Genomic DNA, 26,864 nt, shown 5'->3' with positions numbered 1-26,864 from the left:
TCCGACCACCGTACCCACCCTCATCTCTGTATTGGGCCACGGATGTGACACGTGACCTCCGGCTCTATTCATTACTATGGAGCAATGGAAAGAGACAAGTACAGCGCTCTTCTGGCTTACTCCGCTCTTTCCGTCGCTCCATAGGAATGAATAGAGCTGAGGCTCACATGCCGCACCTGTGGTTCTAATCATACCACAGACGCCGGGGCCAATACAGAGATCAGAGGAGGGTACAGGGGTCGGACCCTCCGCAATCTCCTACTTTTCCTCTATACTGTGGGTGGGGAGAAGTTTCTTTGTCCTGGAATACCACTTTACACGTATACACCAACACGATCCCTTATTTTTTGCACTGGCATAGCGCTTGCACTTTTTCCCTACACACACGAGTGATCCTACGATTGTAGGTCTATGGGGCAGTGTGAGGAGTCACTGGGGCTGTTATCTGTCGGTATATAGGTGGTGTGAGGTGTCACTGGGGCTGTTATCTGTCGGTCTATGGGGTGGTGTGAGGTGTCACTGGGGCTGTTATCTGTCGGTATATAGGTGGTGTGAGGAGTCACTGGGGCTGTTATCTGTCGGTATATAGGTGGTGTGAGGAGTCACTGGGGCTGTTATCTGTCGGTATATAGGTGGTGTGAGGTGTCACTGGGGCTGTTATCTGTCGGTATATAGGAGGTGTGAGGAGTCACTGGGGCTGTTATCTGTCGGTATATAGGTGGTGTGAGGAGTCACTGGGGCTGTTATCTGTCGGTATATAGGTGGTGTGAGGTGTCACTGGGGCTGTTATCTGTCGGTATATAGGTGGTGTGAGGAGTCACTGGGGCTGTTATCTGTCGGTATATAGGAGGTGTGAGGAGTCACTGGGGCTGTTATCTGTCTGTATATAGGTGGTGTGAGGTGTCACTGGGGCTGTTATCTGTCGGTATATAGGAGGTGTGAGGTGTCACTGGGGCTGTTATCTGTCGGTATATAGGTGGTGTGAGGAGTCACTGGGGCTGTTATCTGTCGGTATATAGGAGGTGTGAGGAGTCACTGGGGCTGTTATCTGTCGGTATATAGGTGGTGTGAGGAGTCACTGGGGCTGTTATCTGTCGGTATATAGGTGGTGTGAGGTGTCACTGGGGCTGTTATCTGTCGGTATATAGGTGGTGTGAGGTGTCACTGGGGCTGTTATCTGTCGGTATATAGGTGGTGTGAGGTGTCACTGGGGCTGTTATCTGTCTGTATATAGGTGGTGTGAGGTGTCACTGGGGCTGTTATCTGTCGGTCTATGGGGTGGTGTGAGGTGTCACTGGGGCTGTTATCTGTCGGTATATAGGTGGTGTGAGGTGTCACTGGGGCTGTTATCTGTCGGTATATAGGTGGTGTGAGGTGTCACTGGGGCTGTTATCTGTCGGTATATAGGAGGTGTGAGGTGTCACTGGGGCTGTTATCTGTCGGTATATAGGTGGTGTGAGGTGTCACTGGGGCTGTTATCTGTCTGTATATAGGTGGTGTGAGGAGTCACTGGGGCTGTTATCTGTCGGTATATAGGTGGTGTGAGGAGTCACTGGGGCTGTTATCTGTCGGTATATAGGTGGTGTGAGGTGTCACTGGGGCTGTTATCTGTCTGTATATAGGTGGTGTGAGGAGTCACTGGGGCTGTTATCTGTCGGTATATAGGAGGTGTGAGGTGTCACTGGGGCTGTTATCTGTCGGTATATAGGAGGTGTGAGGAGTCACTGGGGCTGTTATCTGTCAGTATATAGGTGGTGTGAGGTGTCACTGGGGCTGTTATCTGTCGGTATATAGGAGGTGTGAGGAGTCACTGGGGCTGTTATCTGTCGGTATATAGGTGGTGTGAGGTGTCACTGGGGCTGTTATCTGTCGGTATATAGGTGGTGTGAGGAGTCACTGGGGCTGTTATCTGTCGGTATATAGGTGGTGTGAGGTGTCACTGGGGCTGTTATCTGTCGGTATATAGGTGGTGTGAGGAGTCACTGGGGCTGTTATCTGTCGGTCTATGGGGTGGTGTGAGGTGTCACTGGGGCTGTTATCTGTCGGTCTATGGGGTGGTGTGAGGTGTCACTGGGGCTGTTATCTGTCGGTATATAGGAGGTGTGAGGAGTCACTGGGGCTGTTATCTGTCTGTATATAGGTGGTGTGAGGTGTCACTGGGGCTGTTATCTGTCTGTATATAGGTGGTGTGAGGAGTCACTGGGGCTGTTATCTGTCGGTATATAGGTGGTGTGAGGTGTCACTGGGGCTGTTATCTGTCGGTATATAGGTGGTGTGAGGAGTCACTGGGGCTGTTATCTGTCGGTCTATGGGGTGGTGTGAGGTGTCACTGGGGCTGTTATCTGTCGGTATATAGGTGGTGTGAGGTGTCACTGGGGCTGTTATCTGTCGGTATATAGGTGGTGTGAGGAGTCACTGGGGCTGTTATCTGTCTGTATATAGGAGGTGTGAGGAGTCACTGGGGCTGTTATCTGTCTGTATATAGGTGGTGTGAGGTGTCACTGGGGCTGTTATCTGTCAGTATATAGGTGGTGTGAGGAGTCACTGGGGCTGTTATCTGTCGGTATATAGGTGGTGTGAGGAGTCACTGGGGCTGTTATCTGTCGGTATATAGGTGGTGTGAGGTGTCACTGGGGCTGTTATCTGTCGGTATATAGGTGGTGTGAGGTGTCACTGGGGCTGTTATCTGTCGGTATATAGGAGGTGTGATGTCACTGGGGCTGTTATCTGTCGGTATATAGGTGGTGTGAGGAATCACTGGGGCTGTTATCTGTCGGTATATAGGAGGTGTGAGGTGTCACTGGGGCTGTTATCTGTCTGTATATAGGTGGTGTGAGGTGTCACTGGGGCTGTTATCTGTCTGTATATAGGTGGTGTGAGGTGTCACTGGGGCTGTTATCTGTCTGTATATAGGAGGTGTGAGGTGTCACTGGGGCTGTTATCTGTCGGTATATAGGTGGTGTGAGGTGTCACTGGGGCTGTTATCTGTCGGTCTATGGGGTGGTGTGAGGAGTCACTGGGGCTGTTATCTGTCGGTCTATGGGGTGGTGTGAGGTGTCACTGGGGCTGTTATCTGTCGGTATATAGGTGGTGTGAGGTGTCACTGGGGCTGTTATCTGTCGGTATATAGGTGGTGTGAGGTGTCACTGGGGCTGTTATCTGTCGGTATATAGGTGGTGTGAGGAGTCACTGGGGCTGTTATCTGTCTGTATATAGGTGGTGTGAGGTGTCACTGGGGCTGTTATCTGTCAGTATATAGGTGGTGTGAGGAGTCACTGGGGCTGTTATCTGTCGGTATATAGGTGGTGTGAGGAGTCACTGGGGCTGTTATCTGTCAGTATATAGGTGGTGTGAGGAGTCACTGGGGCTGTTATCTGTCGGTATATAGGTGGTGTGAGGTGTCACTGGGGCTGTTATCTGTCTGTATATAGGAGGTGTGAGGTGTCACTGGGGCTGTTATCTGTCTGTATATAGGAGGTGTGAGGAGTCACTGGGGCTGTTATCTGTCGGTATATAGGTGGTGTGAGGAGTCACTGGGGCTGTTATCTGTCGGTATATAGGAGGTGTGAGGTGTCACTGGGGCTGTTATCTGTCGGTATATAGGAGGTGTGAGGAGTCACTGGGGCTGTTATCTGTCGGTATATAGGAGGTGTGAGGAGTCACTGGGGCTGTTATCTGTCGGTATATAGGTGGTGTGAGGAGTCACTGGGGCTGTTATCTGTCGGTATATAGGAGGTGTGAGGTGTCACTGGGGCTGTTATCTGTCGGTATATAGGTGGTGTGAGGAGTCACTGGGGCTGTTATCTGTCTGTATATAGGAGGTGTGAGGTGTCACTGGGGCTGTTATCTGTCTGTATATAGGTGGTGAGAGGAGTCACTGGGGCTGTTATCTGTCGGTATATAGGTGGTGTGAGGTGTCACTGGGGCTGTTATCTGTCGGTATATAGGTGGTGTGAGGTGTCACTGGGGGTTTTATCTGTCGGTATATAGGAGGTGTGAGGTGTCACTGGGGCTGTTATCTGTCGGTATATAGGTGGTGTGAGGTGTCACTGGGGCTGTTATCTGTCGGTATATAGGTGGTGTGAGGTGTCACTGGGGCTGTTATCTGTCTGTATATAGGTGGTGTGAGGTGTCACTGGGGCTGTTATCTGTCTGTATATAGGTGGTGTGAGGAGTCACTGGGGCTGTTATCTGTCTGTATATAGGTGGTGTGAGGTGTCACTGGGGCTGTTATCTGTCGGTATATAGGTGGTGTGAGGTGTCACTGGGGCTGTTATCTGTCGGTATATAGGTGGTGTGAGGTGTCACTGGGGCTGTTATCTGTCTGTATATAGGTGGTGTGAGGAGTCACTGGGGCTGTTATCTGTCTGTATATAGGTGGTGTGAGGTGTCACTGGGGCTGTTATCTGTCGGTATATAGGAGGTGTGAGGTGTCACTGGGGCTGTTATCTGTCGGTATATAGGTGGTGTGAGGTGTCACTGGGGCTGTTATCTGTCGGTATATAGGAGGTGTGAGGTGTCACTGGGGCTGTTATCTGTCGGTATATAGGTGGTGTGAGGTGTCACTGGGGCTGTTATCTGTCGGTATATAGGTGGTGTGAGGAGTCACTGGGGCTGTTATCTGTCGGTATATAGGTGGTGTGAGGAGTCACTGGGGCTGTTATCTGTCTGTATATAGGAGGTGTGAGGTGTCACTGGGGCTGTTATCTGTCGGTCTATGGGGTGCTGTGAGGTGTCACTGGGGCTGTTATCTGTCGGTATATAGGTGGTGTGAGGAGTCACTGGGGCTGTTATCTGTCTGTATATAGGAGGTGTGAGGAGTCACTGGGGCTGTTATCTGTCGGTATATAGGAGGTGTGAGGTGTCACTGGGGCTGTTATCTGTCGGTATATAGGTGGTGTGAGGAGTCACTGGGGCTGTTATCTGTCTGTATATAGGTGGTGTGAGGAGTCACTGGGGCTGTTATCTGTCGGTATATAGGTGGTGTGAGGTGTCACTGGGGCTGTTATCTGTCGGTATATAGGTGGTGTGAGGAGTCACTGGGGCTGTTATCTGTCGGTATATAGGAGGTGTGAGGTGTCACTGGGGCTGTTATCTGTCGGTATATAGGTGGTGTAAGGTGTCACTGGGGCTGTTATCTGTCGGTCTATGGGGTGGTGTGAGGTGTCACTGGGGCTGTTATCTGTCGGTCTATGGGGTGGTGTGAGGAGTCACTGGGGCTGTTATCTGTCTGTATATAGGTGGTGTGAGGTGTCACTGGGGCTGTTATCTGTCGGTATATAGGTGGTGTGAGGAGTCACTGGGGCTGTTATCTGTCGGTATATAGGTGGTGTGAGGTGTCACTGGGGCTGTTATCTGTCGGTATATAGGTGGTGTGAGGTGTCACTGGGGCTGTTATCTGTCGGTATATAGGTGGTGTGAGGTGTCACTGGGGCTGTTATCTGTCGGTATATAGGTGGTGTAAGGTGTCACTGGGGCTGTTATCTGTCGGTCTATGGGGTGGTGTGAGGTGTCACTGGGGCTGTTATCTGTCGGTATATAGGTGGTGTGAGGTGTCACTGGGGCTGTTATCTGTCGGTATATAGGTGGTGAGAGGAGTCACTGGGGCTGTTATCTGTCGGTATATAGGTGGTGTGAGGTATCACTGGGGCTGTTATCTGTCGGTATATAGGTGGTGTGAGGTGTCACTGGGGCTGTTATCTGTCTGTATATAGGTGGTGTGAGGAGTCACTGGGGCTGTTATCTGTCTGTATATAGGTGGTGTGAGGTGTCACTGGGGCTGTTATCTGTCTGTATATAGGTGGTGTGAGGAGTCACTGGGGCTGTTATCTGTCTGTATATAGGTGGTGTGAGGTGTCACTGGGGCTGTTATCTGTCGGTATATAGGTGGTGTGAGGAGTCACTGGGGCTGTTATCTGTCTGTATATAGGAGGTGTGAGGTGTCACTGGGGCTGTTATCTGTCGGTATATAGGTGGTGTGAGGTGTCACTGGGGCTGTTATCTGTCGGTATATAGGTGGTGTGAGGAGTCACTGGGGCTGTTATCTGTCTGTATATAGGTGGTGTGAGGTGTCACTGGGGCTGTTATCTGTCGGTATATAGGTGGTGTGAGGTGTCACTGGGGCTGTTATCTGTCGGTATATAGGTGGTGTGAGGTGTCACTGGGGCTGTTATCTGTCGGTATATAGGTGGTGTGAGGAGTCACTGGGGCTGTTATCTGTCTGTATATAGGTGGTGTGAGGAGTCACTGGGGCTGTTATCTGTCGGTATATAGGTGGTGTGAGGTGTCACTGGGGCTGTTATCTGTCGGTATATAGGTGGTGTGAGGTGTCACTGGGGCTGTTATCTGTCGGTATATAGGTGGTGTGAGGTGTCACTGGGGCTGTTATCTGTCGGTATATAGGTGGTGTGAGGTGTCACTGGGGCTGTTATCTGTCGGTCTATGGGGTGGTGTGAGGAGTCACTGGGGCTGTTATCTGTCGGTATATAGGTGGTGTGAGGTGTCACTGGGGCTGTTATCTGTCGGTATATAGGTGGTGTGAGGTGTCACTGGGGCTGTTATCTGTCGGTATATAGGAGGTGTGAGGAGTCACTGGGGCTGTTATCTGTCGGTATATAGGTGGTGTGAGGAGTCACTGGGGCTGTTATCTGTCGGTATATAGGTGGTGTGAGGTGTCACTGGGGCTGTTATCTGTCTGTATATAGGTGGTGTGAGGTGTCACTGGGGCTGTTATCTGTCGGTATATAGGTGGTGTGAGGTGTCACTGGGGCTGTTATCTGTCGGTATATAGGTGGTGTGAGGTGTCACTGGGGCTGTTATCTGTCGGTATATAGGTGGTGTGAGGTATCACTGGGGCTGTTATCTGTCGGTATATAGGTGGTGTGAGGTGTCACTGGGGCTGTTATCTGTCGGTATATAGGTGGTGTGAGGTGTCACTGGGGCTGTTATCTGTCGGTATATAGGTGGTGTGAGGAGTCACTGGGGCTGTTATCTGTCGGTATATAGGTGGTGTGAGGTGTCACTGGGGCTGTTATCTGTCGGTATATAGGTGGTGTGAGGTGTCACTGGGGCTGTTATCTGTCGGTATATAGGAGGTGTGAGGTGTCACTGGGGCTGTTATCTGTCGGTATATAGGAGGTGTGAGGTGTCACTGGGGCTGTTATCTGTCGGTATATAGGAGGTGTGAGGAGTCACTGGGGCTGTTATCTGTCGGTATATAGGTGGTGTGAGGTGTCACTGGGGCTGTTATCTGTCGGTATATAGGTGGTGTGAGGTGTCACTGGGGCTGTTATCTGTCGGTCTATGGGGCGGTGTGAGGTGTCACTGGGGCTGTTATCTGTCGGTATATAGGTGGTGTGAGGAGTCACTGGGGCTGTTATCTGTCGGTATATAGGTGGTGTGAGGTGTCACTGGGGCTGTTATCTGTCGGTATATAGGTGGTGTGAGGTGTCACTGGGGCTGTTATCTGTCTGTATATAGGTGGTGTGAGGAGTCACTGGGGCTGTTATCTGTCGGTATATAGGTGGTGTGAGGTGTCACTGGGGCTGTTATCTGTCGGTATATAGGTGGTGTGAGGAGTCACTGGGGCTGTTATCTGTCGGTCTATGGGGTGGTGTGAGGAGTCACTGGGGCTGTTATCTGTCGGTATATAGGAGGTGTGAGGTGTCACTGGGGCTGTTATCTGTCGGTATATAGGTGGTGTGAGGAGTCACTGGGGCTGTTATCTGTCGGTATATAGGAGGTGTGAGGAGTCACTGGGGCTGTTATCTGTCGGTATATAGGTGGTGTGAGGTGTCACTGGGGCTGTTATCTGTCTGTATATAGGTGGTGTGAGGAGTCACTGGGGCTGTTATCTGTCGGTATATAGGTGGTGTGAGGTGTCACTGGGGCTGTTATCTGTCGGTATATAGGAGGTGTGAGGGCACCTCCCCGTCTATCACTATATAATAGAAAATATAACCAATGGGCTGCAGGGAAATATTCAGACCCCAGATGGAGTGAAAAAAAGATCTGACTTGAATCTAATACATTTGTACTTGTACTTTGTGGTGTAAAACACCATACAATGAGAAACAGCCATACACAATGGGAAACAACCATACACAATGGAAGTACACTATGGGAACAGGGAGTGATCTTTAGTGCTGTAGCTTACTGGGAGGATAGTTACAAAAATAAAATACTGTGCCCAACATTGAATATATCTATATACTTTATTAATAAATCATATGATAGTTCTGAAAAGTACCTTAGTGCATCACTACTACGTGGACTCCTTGGAACTTACTCTATCACACCGGGTGTTTGGTAGTATTGGAGCCACCGGCCGGGGCCCGCTCCCATCCCCTGCATTAAGAATTTTCTCCTCAACCAGAACTAATATGAAACAGCAAGATCGCAGCAGACTGATACCAATCTGAGGACAGTGCGGCTAGAGACAGGTATCTCATCACATTACGGGCTGCACAACTCCTAGTAGCGGCTTCAGCTTCTAATGTATGCATGTTCCCATTCATGGTGGTGTTCACACGCTAACGTTTTGTGCCGCAGTACCATTGCATATATATATATATATATATACACACTATACACGGAACTTCAAACGTACCTTTTCAGTACTATCATATTATTTATTCAAAGAGTATATAGATATATTCAATGTTGGGCACAGTATATTATTTGTAATTATCCTCCCAGTAAGCTACACAAACACTTACAAATCGGGAACACAGAACCCCTGATATCTTTATAGCAGCATAGTAGCATTTTTTCTGCAGTGCAGCGCCGATTCAGTAGGCACCTCTTTTGAAGCGCACACTATTCTATTAATATTACACTATGCAAACAACCACACACAATGGGAAACAACCGCACACAATGGGAAACAACCGCACACCATGGGAAACAACCGCACACCATGGGAAACAACCGCACACCATGGGAAACAACCGCACACCATGGGAAACAACCGCACACAATGGGAAACAACCATATACAATGGAAGGACACTATGGAAACAGCCATATACAATGGGAAACAACCACACACAATGGGAAACAACCACACACAATGGGAAACAACCACACACAATAAGAAACAACGACACACAATGGGAAACAACGACACACAATGGGAAACAACGACACACAATAAGAAACAACGACACACAATGGGAAACAACCGCACACAATGGGAAACAACCGCACACCATGGGAAACAACCACACACCATGGGAAACAACCGCACACAATGGGAAACAACCATATACAATGGAAGGAAACTATGGAAACAGCCATATACAATGGGAAACAACCACACACAATAAGAAACAACGACACACAATGGGAAACAACGACACACAATGGGAAACAACGACACACAATGGGAAACAACGACACACAATAAGAAACAACGACACACAATAAGAAACAACGACACACAATGGGAAACAACGACACACAATGGGAAACAACCGCACACAATGGGAAACAACCGCACATAATGGGAAACAACCACACACAATGGAAAACAACCACACACAATGGGAAACAACCACACACAATGGGAAACAACCACACACAATGGGAAACAACCACACACAATGGGAAACAACCATATACAATGGGAAATAACCACACACAATGGGAAACAACTATATACAATGGGAAACAACCGCACACAATGGGAAACAACCATATACAATGGAAGGACACTATGGAAACAGCCATATACAATGGGAAACAGCCATATACAATGGGAAACAACCGCACACAATGGGAAACAACCACACACAATGGGAAACAACCACACACAATGGGAAACAACCATATACAATGGGAAATAACCACACACAATGGGAAACAACCATATACAATGGGAAACAACCGCACACAATGGGAAACAACCATATACAATGGAAGGACACTATGGAAACAGCCATATACAATGGGAAACAGCCATATACAATGGGAAACAACCGCACACAATGGGAAACAACCATATACAATGGAAGGACACTATGGAAACAGCCATATACAATGGGAAACAGCCATATACAATGGGAAACAACCACACACAATGGGAAACAACCATATACAATGGAAGGACACTATGGAAACAGCCATATACAATGGGAAACAGCCATATACAATGGGAAACAACCAAACAGAATGGGAAACAACCACACACAATGGGAAACAACCACACACAATGGGAAACAGCCATATACAATGGGAAACAACCACACACAATGGGAAACAACCATATACAATGGAAGGACACTATGGAAACAGCAATATACAATGGGAAACAGCCATATACAATGGGAAACAGCCACACATAATTGGAAACAACCACACACAATGGGAAACAACCACACACAATGGGAAACAACCACACACAATAAAAGGACACTATGGAAACAGCAATATACAATAGGAAACAGCCATACACAATGGGAAACAGCCATACACAATGGGAAACAGCCATATACAATGGGAAACAACCATACAAAATGGGAAACAACCATTCACAATGGAAGTATACTATGGAAATAACCATATACAATGGAAATGGACATACAGAGAAAAATTCATAGCAGGTGCTAATATGATGCGAGCCATCCCATAGATACCCTGTGTGACACTGAGGCAGGTGGGATTCTGCCTTTTTTAGCTTAGTGTGAACATACCCTTAGGAGAGGGTGGGCGGCAGACATAACTGACAGCTGGATAACGTAGTCCATCAGTCACTAAACGTGTATGGGAACCTGTATAGCAGAAGACAGAGGTGTCTCCCCCCTTTTCCGTTTATCACATACTTCATGACGCACGGATCCCATCACTGTTCTGTTATAAGAGAGTGGATGCATCTAGAACTTACCGTGCTGGATGTCCTTCCACAACACCCAGTACTTTGAGTTGTCTTCGAATGTCACGAGGCAGCTCTGCTTTGTGCTGCTCACCTACAGTAAGGAAGAAGGAAAGAGGTTATATAATATTCAGGGACCGGGGCCTGACAGCCAGAAATCACTACAGCAGGGGGCTGCTGATAACACCCAGGGCCAGAGCCCAGGAGCTGTTAATCTAATTTTTCTATCACACACGGTGTATCATCACTCCCATGCGCCTCCCTGACCCCAGGAGCTGACACTCTAATGTCCTATCACACGCAGGTAACATGATAGGAGTGCATGGAGCGGTGGCCCTGGTTGGATCTGCATTCCCTCATCAGCCATTTCCACCATGACTCACCCTCTTGATCTTCCCCAGGTAGTAGAGTCCATCTGTCCAGCGGCACAGCACGTACTGCCCCTCGGCCTGACTAACCATCAGCTCTGAGCAGTCGGGTCCATTGTGGGTGGACGTCTCCATGGATGGACGGTGCTTGTACCCACAGGATGAGTAGACATCTTGCAGTGCCGGCTCCTGGCTCCTGTCCTCCATGTCTGTTGAGAGAAAACATTCATCAGCTCTATTACTCATTACGCACAGCAGAAGAAGAATATGAAAGTAAGTGCCCCCTCCTGAGGGTACTGAGCTCTCTGGACAGGGGGCTGAGGGTACTGAGCTCTCTGGACAGGGGGCTGAGGGTACTGAGCTCTCTGGACAGGGGGCTGAGGGTACTGAGCTCTCTGGACAGGGGGCTGAGGGTACTGAGCTCTCTGGACAGGGGGCTGAGGGTACTGAGCTCTCTGGACAGGGGGCTGAGGGTACTGAGCTCTCTGGACAGGGGGCTGAGGGTAATGAGCTCTCTGGACAGGGGGCTGAGGGTAAGGAGCTCTCTGGACAGGGAGCTGAGGGTAAGGAGCTCTCTGGACAGGGAGCTGAGGGTAATGAGCTCTCTGGACAGGGGGCTGAGGGTAAGGAGCTCTCTGGACAGGGAGCTGAGGGTAAGGAGCTCTCTGGACAGGGGGCTGAGGGTACTGAGCTCTCAGGACAGGGGACTGAGGGTACTGAGCTCTCAGGACAGGGGACTGAGGGTACTGAGCTCTCTGGATTGGGGGCAGGTTACTGCAGGCACCTTGGGGGGGCTGAGAGTACTGAGCTCTCTGAACAGGGGGCTGAGGGTAATGGTTGTATTTGGTATGTCAGCCATTGCACTACCACTCCTCCCATCCTAAAGGGCCTATTACACGGGTCGTTAGAGGAGCAAATGAGCGCTCTCAGTGCTCGCTTGCTCCTCGTTCACCGCTCGCTGCCACCGCTATTCAACGCGGCTGCAGCGAGCGGGTGAGTGCGGGAGGGGCGGCGGGTAGCTGGGGGGGGGCTGCTCGGAGGATCGCTGATCGTCCGGGCAGCCCATAGGATATAGCAGCGTCTGCTGCCGACGCTCCTATTCAACGGAGCAACGGCAGCAGATCGCTGCTATATCAGTCGCTTGTTTTTCAACATGTTGAAAAACAAGCGACTGCAACGATCAGCCCACATGAACGATGTCGGCTGATCGTTGCACTCTATTCCACGGGACGATTATCGTTCCGTGGAATAGGGCCTTAACAGACTCTGCCATTTGTATCTGCTTGTTGTATTTGGTATGTCAGCCATTGCACTACTACCCATCCCATCCTAACAGACTCTGTCATTTGTATCTGCTTGTTGTATTTGGTATGTCAGCCATTGCACTACCACTCCTCCCATCCTAACAGACTCTGCCATTTGTATCTGCTTGTTGTATTTGGTATGTCAGCCATTGCACTACCACTCCTCCCATCCTAACAGACTCTGCCATTTGTATCTGCTTGTTGTATTTGGTATGTCAGCCATTGCACTACTACCCATCCCATCCTAACAGACTCTGCCATTTGTATCTGCTTGTTGTATTTGGTATGTCAGCCATTGGACTACCACTCCTCCCATCCTAACAGACTCTGCCATTTGTATCTGCTTGTTGTATTTGGTATGTCAGCCATTGCACTACCACTCCTCCCATCCTAACAGACTCTGCCATTTGTATCTGCTTGTTGTATTTGGTATGTCAGCCATTGCACTACCACTCCTCCCATGCTAACAGACTCTGCCATTTGTATCTGCTTGTTGTATTTGGTATGTCAGCCATTGCACTACTACCCATCCCATCCTAACAGACTCTGCCATTTGTATCTGCTTGTTTTATTTTGGTATGTCAGCCATTGAGTTACTATCGCCCTCATCAAATTTTTCTTTGCTGTTTTGTATCTAGTATGGCTTCACTGATTTTTATTACCCCTCATTTAGCCTTGTTTGTAACATCCCACTAGCCCTGTGCCCTCTGATGGCCCCACTCTCACCACTAATCACCCCTCCCATAGTGGCACCTGGGCCTGACTTCAGCCTTTCTGAGTCAGTTAATCATAGCCATAGAACTATAAGAGTGGGCACACTGGTCTTCTGAATACTCCATCGTTCGTTCCATCGCAAGTGACCTCATAAGTGACCACTTTAGAATTAGACCAGAAGGAAACCATAAGTAACCAGTGAGTACTGCACATGTATTCCATAGACCTACTAACCACTTAATACATTTTTACAACTTTCATCATGCTGTTTATCTCTCTATACCTGCTAATCCTATGTCTACAGACCTATCCCCCACCCATTCCCCCTGTGGACTCTGTCCACATCAGCCTCTCTCTCCTTCCGTCACCCATGTACTGTTCACACTCACTTTTTACCTTCTTGAACCCCCATCACCTTTGTTTCTCCAAGGTGCAGCACAGAAACCGTCCTCATAAGTCACTAAATCATCTACTATCTCTCACTATTCTCCTCCTTCTTGCAGCAGGAGACCTTTCTCCTAACCCTGGTCCTCCCAGCTTCTCTTCACCGACCTCCTTCAGAAACCCCCATAACCTGGTCAGGATCCGTTGTTTGCCGGATCCCATCTCCAGTAACTGTGCTCTCTGGAACGCCCGGTCTGTCTGTAACAAACTTACAGAAGTTCACGATATGTTTATCAATAAATCGCTCGACCTACTGGCTCTCACGGAAACCTGGCTACAACAGTTAGACGTGGCCTCACCCGCCGCTCTGACCCATGGTGGCCTACAACTTTCCCATACACCTAGACCTGATAACAGACATGGCGGAGGAGTGGGTGTACTTCTCTCCCCAGACTGCACTTACCAGGTCATTCCCCTGAGCCCTCCCTCTCATTCTCCTCTTTTGAAGTTCACACCGTACGACTTTTACGTCCATTTTCCCTGAGAGTCGCAGTCATCTACCGCCCTCCTGGTTCACCCACTAAGTTTCTTGATCACTTCCCTACTTTCTATCTTCTGATATTTCTGTTCTAATCATGGGCGATTTTAACATCCCAATTACCAACCCAATCTCCCCATCAGCCGCTCAGTTTCTTTCTCTAACCTCCTCCCTTGGCTTTTCTCAGCATTCTAAAGGCCCTATTCCACGGAACGATTATTGTCCGTATTCGGCCGCTACGGACGATAATCGTCCCGTGAAATAGAGTGCAACAATCATCCGACATCGTTCATGTGGGCTAATCGTTGCAGTCGCTTGTTTTTCAACATGTTGAAAAACAAGCGACTGATATAGCAGCGATCTGCTGCCGTCGCTCCGTTGAATAGGAGCGTCGGCAGCAGACGCTGCTATATCCTATGGGCTGCCCGGGCGATCAGCGATCACCCGGGCAGCTGCCCGCACTCACCCGCTCGCTGCCGCCGCGTTGAATAGCGGCGGCAGCGAGCGGGGAATGAGGAGCAAACAAGCGCTGAGCTCGTTTGCTCCTCTTAACGACCAGTGTAATAGGCCCTTAATTCTCCCACCCACGAGGGTGGGAATAACTTGGACCTGGTCTTCTCCAGACTTTGCCCAATTTCCCACTTTACTAACTTAACCACTGACCTCTCTGACCACACCTTCCTCTCCTCTTATCATAACAAATTTTCGTCCTCCTCTCGACACCCCGACCTCACTCACATATGGGAACTTACGTGCTATAGACACCCAACAACTGCTAGATACCGTACAGTCATCATTGCCCCCCACCTCTTCCCTCTCCTGTCCTAATCTTGCTGCCAAACAATACCACAACACCCTCAAAACCACCCTGGACAAGCTTGCACCCCCTATATCCCAAACAGCCAGACACAGACGGCCACAACCCTGGCACGCATCCAGAACTCGTTTTCTTAGACGGTGTTCTAGGTGTGCTGAACGTCTGTGGAGGGAATCCAAGACAACATTAGCCCCCCAGCTCCTCCTCTCCATGCTCCGCTCTATCTGTAGTATGTGACACTGTAGCCCCCCAGCTCCCCCTCTCCATGCTCCGCTCTATCTGTAGTATGTGACACTGTAGCCCCCCAGCTCCTCCTCTCCATGCTCCGCTCTATCTGTAGTATGTGACACTGTAGCCCCCCAGCTCCCCCTCTCCATGCTCCGCTCTATCTGTAGTATGTGACACTGTAGCCCCCCAGCTCCTCCTCTCCATGCTCCGCTCTATCTGTAGTATGTGACACTGTAGCCCCCCAGCTCCTCCTCTCCATGCTCCGCTCCATCTGTATGTGACACTGTAGCCCTCCAGCTCCTCCTCTCCATGCTCCGCTCTATCTGTATGTGACACTGTAGCCCCCCAGCTCCTCCTCTCCATGCTCCGCTCTATCTGTATGTGACACTGTAGCCCCCAGCTCCTCCTCTCCATGCTCCGCTCCATCTGTATGTGACACTGTAGCCCCCCAGCTCCTCCTCTCCATGCTCCGCTCTATCTGTATGTGACACTGTAGCCCCCCAGCTCCTCCTCTCCATGCTCCGCTCTATCTGTATGTGACACTGTAGCCTCCCAGCTCCTCCTCTCCATGCTCTGCTCTCTGTATGTGACACTGTAGCCCCCCAGCTCCTCCTCTCCATGCTCCGTTCTATCTGTAGTATGTGACACTGTAGCCCCCCAGCTCCTCCTCTCCATGCTCCGCTCTATCTGTATGTGACACTGTAGCCCTCCAGCTCCTCCTCTCCATGCTCCGCTCTATCTGTAGTATGTGACACTGTAGCCCCCCAGCTCCTCCTCTCCATGCTCCGCTCTATCTGTATGTGACACTGTAGCCCTCCAGCTCCTCCTCTCCATGCTCCGCTCTATCTGTATGTGACACTGTAGACCACCAGCTCCTCCTCTCCATGCTCCGCTCTATCTGTATGTGACACTGTAGCCCCCCAGCTCCCCCTCTCCATGCTCCGCTCTATCTGTATGTGACACTGTAGCCCCCAGCTCCTCCTCTCCGTGCTCCGCTCTATCTGTATGTGACACTGTAGCCCCCCAGCTCCTCCTCTCCATGCTCCGCTCTATCTGTATGTGACACTGTAGCCCCCCAGCTCCTCCTCTCCATGCTCCGCTCTATCTGTATGTGACACTGTAGCCCCCCAGCTCCTCCTCTCCATGCTCCGCTCCATCTGTAGTATGTGACACTGTAGCCCCCCAGCTCCTCCTCTCCATGCTCCGCTCTATCTGTAGTATGTGACACTGTAGCCCCCCAGCTCCCCCTCTCCATGCTCCGCTCTATCTGTAGTATGTGACACTGTAGCCCCCCAGCTCCCCCTCTCCATGCTCCGCTCTATCTGTATGTGACACTGTAGCCCCCCAGCTCCTCCTCTCCATGCTCCGCTCTATCTGTAGTATGTGACACTGTAGCCCCCCAGCTCCTCCTCTCCATGCTCCGCTCTATCTGTATGTGACACTGTAGCCCCCCAGCTCCTCCTCTCCATGCTCCGCTCTATCTGTATGTGACACTGTAGCCCCCCAGCTCCTCCTCTCCATGCTCCGCTCTATCTGTATGTGACACTGTAGCCCCCCAGCTCCTCCTCTCCATGCTCCGCTCTATCTGTAGTATGTGACACTGTAGCCCCCCAGCTCCTCCTCTCCATGCTCCGCTCTATCTGTATGTGACACTGTAGCCCCCCAGCTCCTCCTCTCCGTGCTCCGCTCTATCTGTATGTGACACTGTAGCCCCCCAGCTCCTCCTCTCCGTGCTCCGCTCTATCTGTAGTATGTGACACTGTAGCCCCCCAGCTCCTCCTCTCCATGCTCCGCTCTATCTGTAGTATGTGACACTGTAGCCCCCCAGCTCCCCCTCTCCATGCTCCGCTCTATCTGTATGTGACACTGTAGCCCCCCAGCTCCTCCTCTCCATGCTCCGCTCTATCTGTATGTGACACTGTAGCCCCCCAGCTCCTCCTCTCCATGCTCCGCTCTATCTGTATGTGACACTGTAGCCCCCCAGCTCCCCCTCTCCATGCTCCGCTCTATCTGTAGTATGTGACACTGTAGCCCCCCAGCTCCTCCTCTCCATGCTCCGCTCTATCTGTATGTGACACTGTAGCCCCCCAGCTCCTCCTCTCCATGCTCCGCTCTATCTGTATGTGACACTGTAGTCCCCCAGCTCCTCCTCTCCATGCTCCGCTCTATCTGTATGTGACACTGTAGCCCCCCAGCTCCTCCTCTCCATGCTCCGCTCTATCTGTATGTGACACTGTAGCCCCCCAGCTCCTCCTCTCCATGCTCCGCTCTATCTGTATGTGACACTGTAGCCCCCCAGCTCCTCCTCTCCATGCTCCGCTCTATCTGTATGTGACACTGTAGCCCCCCAGCTCCTCCTCTCCATGCTCCGCTCTATCTGTATGTGACACTGTAGCCCCCCAGCTCCTCCTCTCCATGCTCCGCTCTATCTGTATGTGACACTGTAGCCCCCCAGCTCCTCCTCTCCATGCTCCGCTCTATCTGTATGTGACACTGTAGCCCCCCAGCTCCTCCTCTCCATGCTCCGCTCTATCTGTAGTATGTGACACTGTAGCCCCCCAGCTCCTCCTCTCCATGCTCCGCTCTATCTGTATGTGACACTGTAGCCCCCCAGCTCCTCCTCTCCACGCTCCGCTCTATTGGCCTCATGGACTCTGCTCTTTCCTGGTTCTCCTCCTATCTCTCAGACCGCTCCTTTAGCGTATCACTTTCTGGCTCCACCTCATCTTCTCTCCCCCTTACAGTCGGGGTTCCTCAGGGATCAGTCCTGGGCCCTCTCTCTCCTTTTCTCACTTTACACTTTACCCATCGAACAAATCATCAGTAAGTTTGGTTTTCAGTACCATCTCCATGCTGATGATACCCAGCTGTATACCTCCTCCCGTGATATCACCCCAGCTGTATACCTCCTCCCGTGATATCACCCCAGCTGTATACCTCCTCCCGTGATATCACCCCCGCTCTTCTACAGAACACCAGTAACTGTCTGTCTGCCGTCTCTAACGCTATGGGCCCTATTCCACCGGACGATTATCGTTCAGATTATCGTTAAATCGTTCGAATCTAAACGATAATCGTTCGGTTGAAATGCAGTTAACGATTAACGACCGAACGAGAAATCGTTGATCGCTTTATAAGACCTGGACCTATTTTTATCGTTGCTCGTTCGCAAATCGTTCGCATTGAATAAGACATTGTTCGGTCGTTCGCAATAGATACGAACGCAATAGCGAATAAATACGGAAGAAGAAACGATCGCAATTACGATCATAAGTAACGATTATCGTTCCATGGAAATGAGTGAACGTTTTCAGGTCTTTCGCAATAGCGGTCGTTTGAGATCGTTAATCGTTAACAATTATGCTAACGATAATCGTCCGGTGGAATAGGGCCCTATGTCCTCCCTATTCCTAAAACTAAACCTTTCTAATGGCCCTATTCCACGGGTCGTTTTAGAGGAGCAAACGAGCGCTATTAGCGCTCGTTTGCTCCTCGTTCGCCGCTCGCTGCCGCCGCTATTCAACGCGGTTGCAGCGAGCGGGTGAGTGCGGGAGGGGCGGCGGGGAGCTGCTCGGAGGATCGCTGATCGTCCGGGCAGCCCATAGGATATAGCAGCGTCTGCTGCCGATGCTCCTATTCAACGGAGCGACGGCAGCAGATCGCTGCTATATCAGTCGCTTGTTTTTCAACATGTTGAAAAACAAGCGACTGCAACGATCAGCCGACATGAACGATGTCGGCTGATCTTTGCACTCTATTACACGGAACGATTATCGTCCGTAGCGGTCGATATCGTCCGAAAACGAACGATAATCGTTCCGTGGAATAGGGCCATAAGACTGAGCTGCTTGTCTTCCCTCCCTCTGCTAAACACCCCCCACCTGACATCTCCATCTCTGTCTGTGGTACAACCATAGCCCCTACACAACAAGCCCGCTGCCTTGGGGTTATGTGTGACTCGGTTCTGTCCTTCTCTCCTCATATCAAATCTCTTTCACGTTCCTGTAATCTGCATCTAAAAAACATCTCTAAAATCCGTCCCTTCCTTACTATCGAATCTGCTAAAACTCTCATTGTCGCTCTGATCCATTCCCGTCTAGACTACTGCAATTCCTTACTAATCGGCCTTCCTTCCTCTAAACTCTCCTCTCTCCAGTCCATTCTCAATGCAGCGGCCAGGCTCATTTCCCTGTCCAGCCGCTATACCAATGCCTCCCCTGTGCCTCCCCCCTATGCCAGTCACTATACCGATGCCTCCCCCCTGTGCCAGTCACTATACCGATGCCTCCCCCCTGTGCCAGTCACTATACCGATGCCTCCCCCCTGTGCCAGTCACTATACCGATGCCTCCCCCCTGTGCCAGTCACTATACCGATGCCTCCCCCCTGTGCCAGTCACTATACCGATGCTTCCCCCCTGTGCCAGTCACTATACCGATGCCTCCCCCCTGTGCCAGTCACTATACAGATGCCTCCCCCCTGTGCCAGTCACTACATTGGCTCCCTATTAAACACAGGATACAATACAAACTCCTCCTGCTCACCCACAAGGCTCTCGCACACACCTGGGGGGGGGGACTGAGGGTACTGAGCTCTCTGGATGTGAGGTAGGTTACTGGACACACCTGGGGGGGCTGAGGGTACGGAGCTCTGTGGATGTGAGGTACGTTACTGCACACACCTGGGGGGGGGGACTGAGGGTACTGAGCTCTCTGGATGTGAGGTAGGTTACTGCACACACCTGGGGGGGGGGGCTGAGGGTACTGAGCTCTCTGGATGTGAGGTAGGTTACTGGAGACACCTGGGGGGGCTGAGGGTACTGAGCTCTCTGGATGTGAGGTAGGTTACTGGACACACCTGGGGGGGGGGCTGAGGGTACCGAGCTTTCTGGATGTGAGGTAGGTTACTGGACACACCTGGCAGTGGGGGGTGGCTGAGGGTACTGAACTCTCTGGATGTGAGGTAGGTTACTGGACACACCTGGGGGGGCTGAGGGTACGGAGCTCTGTGGATGTGAGGTAGGTTCCTGGACACACCTGGGGGGGGGGACTGAGGGTACTAAGCTCTGTGGATGTGAGGTAGGTTACTGGACACACCTGGGGGGGCTGAGGGTACGGAGCTCTGTGGATGTGAGGTAGGTTACTGGACACACCTGGGGGGGGGCTGAGGGTACTGTGCTCTCTGCATGTGAGGTAGGTTAATGCACACACCTGGGGGGGGGGGACTGAGGGTACTGAGCTCTGTGGATGTGAGGTAGGTTACTGGACACACCTGGGGGGGGGGGCTGAGTGTACTGAGCTCTCTGGATGTGAGGTAGGTTACTGAGACACCTGGGGGGGGCTGAGAGTACCGAGCTTTCTGGATGTGAGGTAGGTTACTGGACACACCTGGGGGGGGGGCTGAGGGTACCGAGCTTTCTGGATGTGAGGTAGGTTACTGGACGCACCTGGGGGGGCTAAGGGTACTGAGCTCTCTGATGTGAGGTAGGTTACTGGACACACCTGGCGGGGGGGGGGGGGTGGCTGAGGATACTGAGCTCTCTGGATGTGAGGTAGGTTACTGGACACACCTGGGGGGGGCTGAGGGTACCGAGCTTTCTGGATGTGAGGTAGGTTACTGGACACACCTGGCGGGGAGGTGGGGCGGTGGCTGAGGGTAATGAGCTCTCAGGATGTGAGGTAGGTTACTGGACGCACCTGGGGGGGCTAAGGGTACTGAGCTCTCTGGATGTGAGGTAGGTTACTGGACACACCTGGGTGGGGGGGGCTGAGGGTACTGAGCTCTCTGGACGTGAGGTAGGTTACTGCACACACCTGGGGGGGGGGGCTGAGGGTACTGAGCTCTCTGGATGTGAGGTAGGTTACTGGACACACCTGGGGGGGGCTGAGGGTACTGAGCTCTCTGGATGTGAGGTAGGTTACTGGACACACCTGGGGGGGGGGGGGGGCTGAGGGTACTGAGCTCTCTGGATGTGAGGTAGGTTACTGCACACACCTGGGGGGGCTGAGGGTACTGAGGTGTCTGGATGTGAGGTAGGTTACTGCAGGCACCTTGGGGGTTGAGGGTACTGAGCTCTCTGGATGTGAGGTAGGTTACTGAACACACCTGGGGGGTTGAGGGTACTGAGCTCTCTGCATGTGAGGTAGGTTACTGCACACACCTGGGGGGCTGAGGGTACTGAGCTCTCTGGATGTGAGGTAGGTTAATGCACACACCTGGGGGGGGGGGACTGAGGGTACTGAGCTCTCTGCATGTGAGGTAGGTTAATGCACACACCTGGGGGGGGGGGGGGGACTGAGGGTACTGAGCTCTCTGGATGTGAGGTAGGTTACTGGACACACCTGGGGGGGGCTGAGGGTACGGAGCTCTGTGGATGTGAGGTACGTTACTGCACACACCTGGGGGGGGCTGAGGGTACTGAGCTCTTTGGATGTGAGGTAGGTTACTGGACACACCTGGGGGGGGGGCTGAGGGTACTGAGCTCTCTGGATGTGAGGTAGGTTACTGGACACACCTGGGGGGGCTGAGGGTACTGAGCTCTTTGGATGTGAGGTAGGTTACTGGACACACCTGGGGGGGGCTGAGGGTACTGAGCTCTCTGGATGTGAGGTAGGTTACTGGACACACCTGGGGGGGCTGAGGGTACTGAGCTCTCTGGATGTGAGGTAGGTTACTGCACACACCTGGGGGGGCTGAGGGTACTGAGGTGTCTGGATGTGAGGTAGGTTACTGCAGGCACCTTGGGGGTCTGAGGGTACTGAGCTCTCTGCATGTGAGGTAGGTTACTGCACACACCTGGGGGGCTAAGGGTACTGAGCTCTCTGGATGTGAGGTAGGTTACTGGACACACCTGGGGGGGGGGGGGGCTGAGGGTACTGAGCTCTCTGGATGTGAGGTAGGTTACTGGACGCACCTGGGGGGGCTGAGGGTACTGAGCTCTCTGGATGTGAGGTAGGTTACTGCACACACCTGGGGGGGCTGAGGGTACTGAGGTGTCTGGATGTGAGGTAGGTTACTGCAGGCACCTTGGGGGTCTGAGGGTACTGAGCTCTCTGCATGTGAGGTAGGTTACTGCACACACCTGGGGGGCTAAGGGTACTGAGCTCTCTGGATGTGAGGTAGGTTACTGGACACACCTGGGGGGGGGGGCTGAGGGTACTGAGCTCTCTGGATGTGAGGTAGGTTACTGGACGCACCTGGGGGGGCTGAGGGTACTGAGCTCTCTGGATGTGAGGTAGGTTACTGGACGCACCTGGGGGGGCTAAGGGTAATGAGCTCTCTGGATGTGAGGTAGGTTACTGGACACACCTGGGGGAGGGGGCTGAGGGTACTGAGCTCTCTGGATGTGAGGTAGGTTACTGCACACACCTGGGGGGGGGGCTGAGGGTACTGAGCTCTCTGGATGTGAGGTAGGTTACTGCACACACCTGGGGGGGGGGGGCTGAGGGTACTGAGCGATCTGGATGTGAGGTAGGTTACTGCACACACCTGGGGGGGGGGGCTGAGGGTACTGAGCTCTCTTGATGTGAGGTAGGTTACTGGACACACCTGGGGGGGGGGCTGAGGGTACTGAGCTCTCTGCATGTGAGGTAGGTTAATGCACACACCTGGGGGGGCTGAGGGTACTGAGCTCTCTGGATGTGAGGTAGGTTAATGCACACACCTGGGGGGGCTGAGGGTACTGAGCTATCTGGATGTGAGGTAGGTTACTGCACACACCTGGGGGGAAGGGACTGAGGGTACTGAGCTCTCTGCATGTGAGGTAAGTTACTGGACACACCTGGGGGGGAGGGGGGCTGAGGGTACTGAGCTCTCTGGATGTGAGGTAGGTTACTGCACACACCTGGGGGGGGCTGAGGGTAATGAGCTCTCTGGATGTGAGGTAGGTTACTGGACACACCTGAGGGGGGGCTCTCTGGATGTGAGGTAGGTTACTGGACACACCTGGGGAGGCTGAGGGTACTGAGCTCTCTGGATGTGAGGTAGGTTACTGCACACACCTGGTGGGGGGTGGCTGAGGGTACTGAGCTCTCTGGATGTGAGGTAGGTTACTGCACACACCTGGGGGGGGGGCTGAGGGTACTGAGCTCTCTGGATGTGAGGTAGGTTACTGGACACACCTGGGGAGGGCTGAGGGTACCGAGCTTTCTGGATGTGAGGTAGGTTACTGGACACACCTGGCGGTGGGGGGTGGCTGAGGGTACTGAGCTCTCTGCATGTGAGGTAGGTTAATGCACACACCTGGGGGGGGACTGAGGGTACTGAGCTCTCTGGATGTGAGGTAGGTTACTGGACAAACCTGGGGGGGCTGAGGGTACGGAGCTCTGTGGATGTGAGGTACGTTACTGCACACACCTGGGGGGGGGACTGAGGGTACTGAGCTCTTTGGATGTGAGGTAGGTTACTGCACACACCTGGGGGGCTGAGGGTACTGAGCTCTCTGGATGTGAGGTAGGTTACTGGACACACCTGGGGGGGGGGGCTGAGGGTACTGAGCTCTCTGGATGTGAGGTAGGTTACTGGACACACCTGGGGGGGGGGCTGAGGGTACAGAGCTCTTTGGATGTGAGGTAGGTTACTGCACACACCTGGGGGGCTGAGGGTACTGAGCTCTCTGGATGTGAGGTAGGTTACTGGAGACACCTGGGGGGGCTGAGGGTACTGAGCTCTCTGGATGTGAGGTAGGTTACTGGAGACACCTGGGGGGGCTGAGGGTACTGAGCTCTCTGGATGTGAGGTAGGTTACTGGACACACCTGGGGGGGGCTGAGGGTACCGAGCTTTCTGGATGTGAGGTAGGTTACTGGACACACCTGGCAGTGGGGGGTGGCTGAGGGTACTGAACTCTCTGGATGTGAGGTAGGTTACTGGACACACCTGGGGGGGCTGAGGGTACGGAGCTCTGTGGATGTGAGGTAGGTTCCTGGACACACCTGGGGGGGGGACTGAGGGTACTAAGCTCTGTGGATGTGAGGTAGGTTACTGGACACACCTGGGGGGCTGAGGGTACGGAGCTCTGTGGATGTGAGGCAGGTTACTGGACACACCTGGGGGGGGGGCTGAGGGTACTGAGCTCTCTGCATGTGAGGTAGGTTAATGCACACACCTGGGGGGGGGGACTGAGGGTACTAAGCTCTGTGGATGTGAGGTAGGTTACTGGACACACCTGGGGGGGGGGGGCTGAGGGTACTGAGCTCTCTGGATGTGAGGTAGGTTACTGGACGCACCTGGGGGGGCTAAGGGTACTGAGCTCTCTGGATGTGAGGTAGGTTACTGGACACACCTGGGGGTGGGGGGAGGGGGGGCTGAGGGTACTGAGCTCTCTGGATGTGAGGTAGGTTAATGGACACACCTGGGGGGGGGCTGAGGGTACTGAGCTCTCTGGACGTGAGGTAGGTTACTGCACACACCTGGGGGGGGGGGCTGAGGGTACTGAGCTCTCTGGATGTGAGGTAGGTTACTGCACACACCTGGGGGGGCTGAGGGTACTGAGGTGTCTGGATGTGAGGTAGGTTACTGCAGGCACCTTGGGGGTCTGAGGGTACTAAGCTCTCTGGATGTGAGGTAGGTTACTGCACACACCTGGGGGGTTGAGGGTACTGAGCTCTCTGGATGTGAGGTAGGTTACTGCACACACCTGGGGGGGGGCTGAGGGTACTGAGCTCTCTGGATGTGAGGTAGGTTACTGCTGGCACCTTGGGGGGCTGAGGGTATTGAGCTCTCTGCATGTGAGGTAGGTTACTGCACACACCTGGGGGGGGCTGAGGGTACTGAGCTCTCTGGATGTGAGGTAGGTTACTGGACACACCTGGGGGAGGGGGGCTGAGGGTACTGAGCTCTCTGGATGTGAGGTAGGTTACTGGACGCACCTGGGGGGGCTAAGGGTACTGAGCTCTCTGGATGTGAGGTAGGTTACTGGATACACCTGGGGGGGGAGGGGGGCTGAGGGTACTGAGCTCTGTGGGTGTGAGGTAGGTTACTGGATACACCTGGTGGGGGGGGGCTGAGGGTACTGAGCTCTGTGGATGTGAGGTAGGTTACTGGACACACCTTGGGGGGCTGAGGGTACTGAGTTTTCTAGATGGGGGGCAGGTTATGGCACACATCTCTGGGAGTAGAGGGTACTGAGCTCTTTGGATGTGAGGTAGGTTACTGGACACACCTGGCGGGTGGGCAGGCTGAGGGTACTGAGCTCTCTGGATGTGAGGTAGGTTACTGCACACACCTTGGGGGGCTGAGGGTACTGAGGTGCATTGTGTGCAGTACCTGGACATACAGGATTAGTGGACATGTCTGCACCAGACACACAAAGCTTCAGGAAAGGAAAGGGTTAATACTTGCTAACAGCTACTGAGGCATTTCTGTATATGAGTCAGTATCAGCTTCCCTTTCCTGCATCACAGTCATTCAGAGACAGAGAGAAGAGGATGAAACACGACACAAAAACCTCCAACCTAACGTCTAAGGAGAGAACATAAACCAGAGACAGGCGTCGCCCACAGAGCTTACATTCTACACTAACCTGCATGCCTCAATACCTCCCCCTAGTGGACACCCAGCTGTATCGTGCCAGTACTCACTGTGGTGGTGGTGGTGGTCTCCCTGCAGCCAGGCACCAACACTCTGCCAATGACCCCCGGCTCCACTATTCACCAGTGTACAGTCACACTGGGGTTTATTCTAGAACGGAAATCTAAGCTGTAATTTGTATTTCCTGTTTTCTAATAATGTAAAACCTCAAAAACGCACCAAATTCCCTTCCCGGGTGAGAGCACAGCTCTGCAGCACACACTGCAGTCACCTCCAGCATCACTGCCAGCTTCAATACTTCACCACACATGTGTCACACAAGGAGAACTCCAGCCCAACGTGAATCCCTGCAATGATGATCAGGGGGATGCGAGTGTCTGCTTTACATAGATGACAAGGAGAAACCCTTCCAACAAAGCTGCAGCCGCAACTGTGACAGGGCCTAGTGCATAAGAGCCCGCCAGAATGCAAAGTGTTAACTCACAAAGGACAGAATTGCTGGTGCCCCTCGTTTATTGAAAGAAAAAACTCACAATGAGCACAGAAATAACCTGAATCTGACAAATGTAATAATGAAAATTGTATCAAAATGAACAAAAAGTCAAACATAAAAAACAAACATAAAACCCATACCATCAGCCTGGACAGAAAAGATGGGACCCTAATGAGGCAATCACATGATTCCCATAGCCCTCAGCGAGACTTCTGCTCCTCTGCACAGCTCCTCTCACCCCTCCCTCTGCACAGCTCCTCTCACCCCTCCCTCTGCACAGCTCCTCTCACCCCTCCCTCTGCACAGCTCCTCTCACCCCTCCCTCTGCACAGCTCCTCTCACCCCTCCCTCTGCACAGCTCCTCTCATCCCTCCCTCTGCACAGCTCCTCTCATCCCTCCCTCTGCACAGCTCCTCTCACCCCTCCCTCTGCACAGCTCCTCTCACCCCTCCCTCTGCACAGCTCCTCTCACCCCTCCCTCTGCACAGCTCCTCTCATCCCTCCCTCTGCACAGCTCCTCTCATCCCTCCCTCTGCACAGCTCCTCTCACCCCTCCCTCTGCACAGCTCCTCTCACCCCTCCCTCTGCACAGCTCCTCTCACCCCTTTCTCTGCACAGCTC

At 52.5% G+C, this 26,864-nt stretch overlaps 1 protein-coding gene across 1 annotated transcript in view; it reads right to left on the bottom strand.

Annotated features, from left to right (window-relative positions):
* The window catches only part of PHF19 (PHD finger protein 19), a 137,140-nt gene that overhangs the window by 100,921 nt on the left and 9,355 nt on the right, over positions 1 to 26,864 (bottom strand). Inside the window, exons 2-3 of the mRNA XM_069986054.1 lie at positions 11,253 to 11,446; positions 10,882 to 10,963 (exon numbers count right to left, since the gene is read on the bottom strand). Of these exons, the coding sequence (XP_069842155.1) occupies positions 10,882 to 10,963; positions 11,253 to 11,444 (274 nt within the window). The 5' untranslated portion in view covers positions 11,445 to 11,446. The remainder of the gene's footprint in view (positions 1 to 10,881; positions 10,964 to 11,252; positions 11,447 to 26,864) is intronic.

The sequence above is a fragment of the Dendropsophus ebraccatus genome, chromosome 10 (assembly GCF_027789765.1).
Source record: "Dendropsophus ebraccatus isolate aDenEbr1 chromosome 10, aDenEbr1.pat, whole genome shotgun sequence".
Lineage (NCBI taxonomy): Eukaryota > Metazoa > Chordata > Amphibia > Anura > Hylidae > Dendropsophus > Dendropsophus ebraccatus.
Note: the sequence above shows the minus strand (reverse complement) of the source record. Positions and strands in the feature narration are given on the sequence as shown.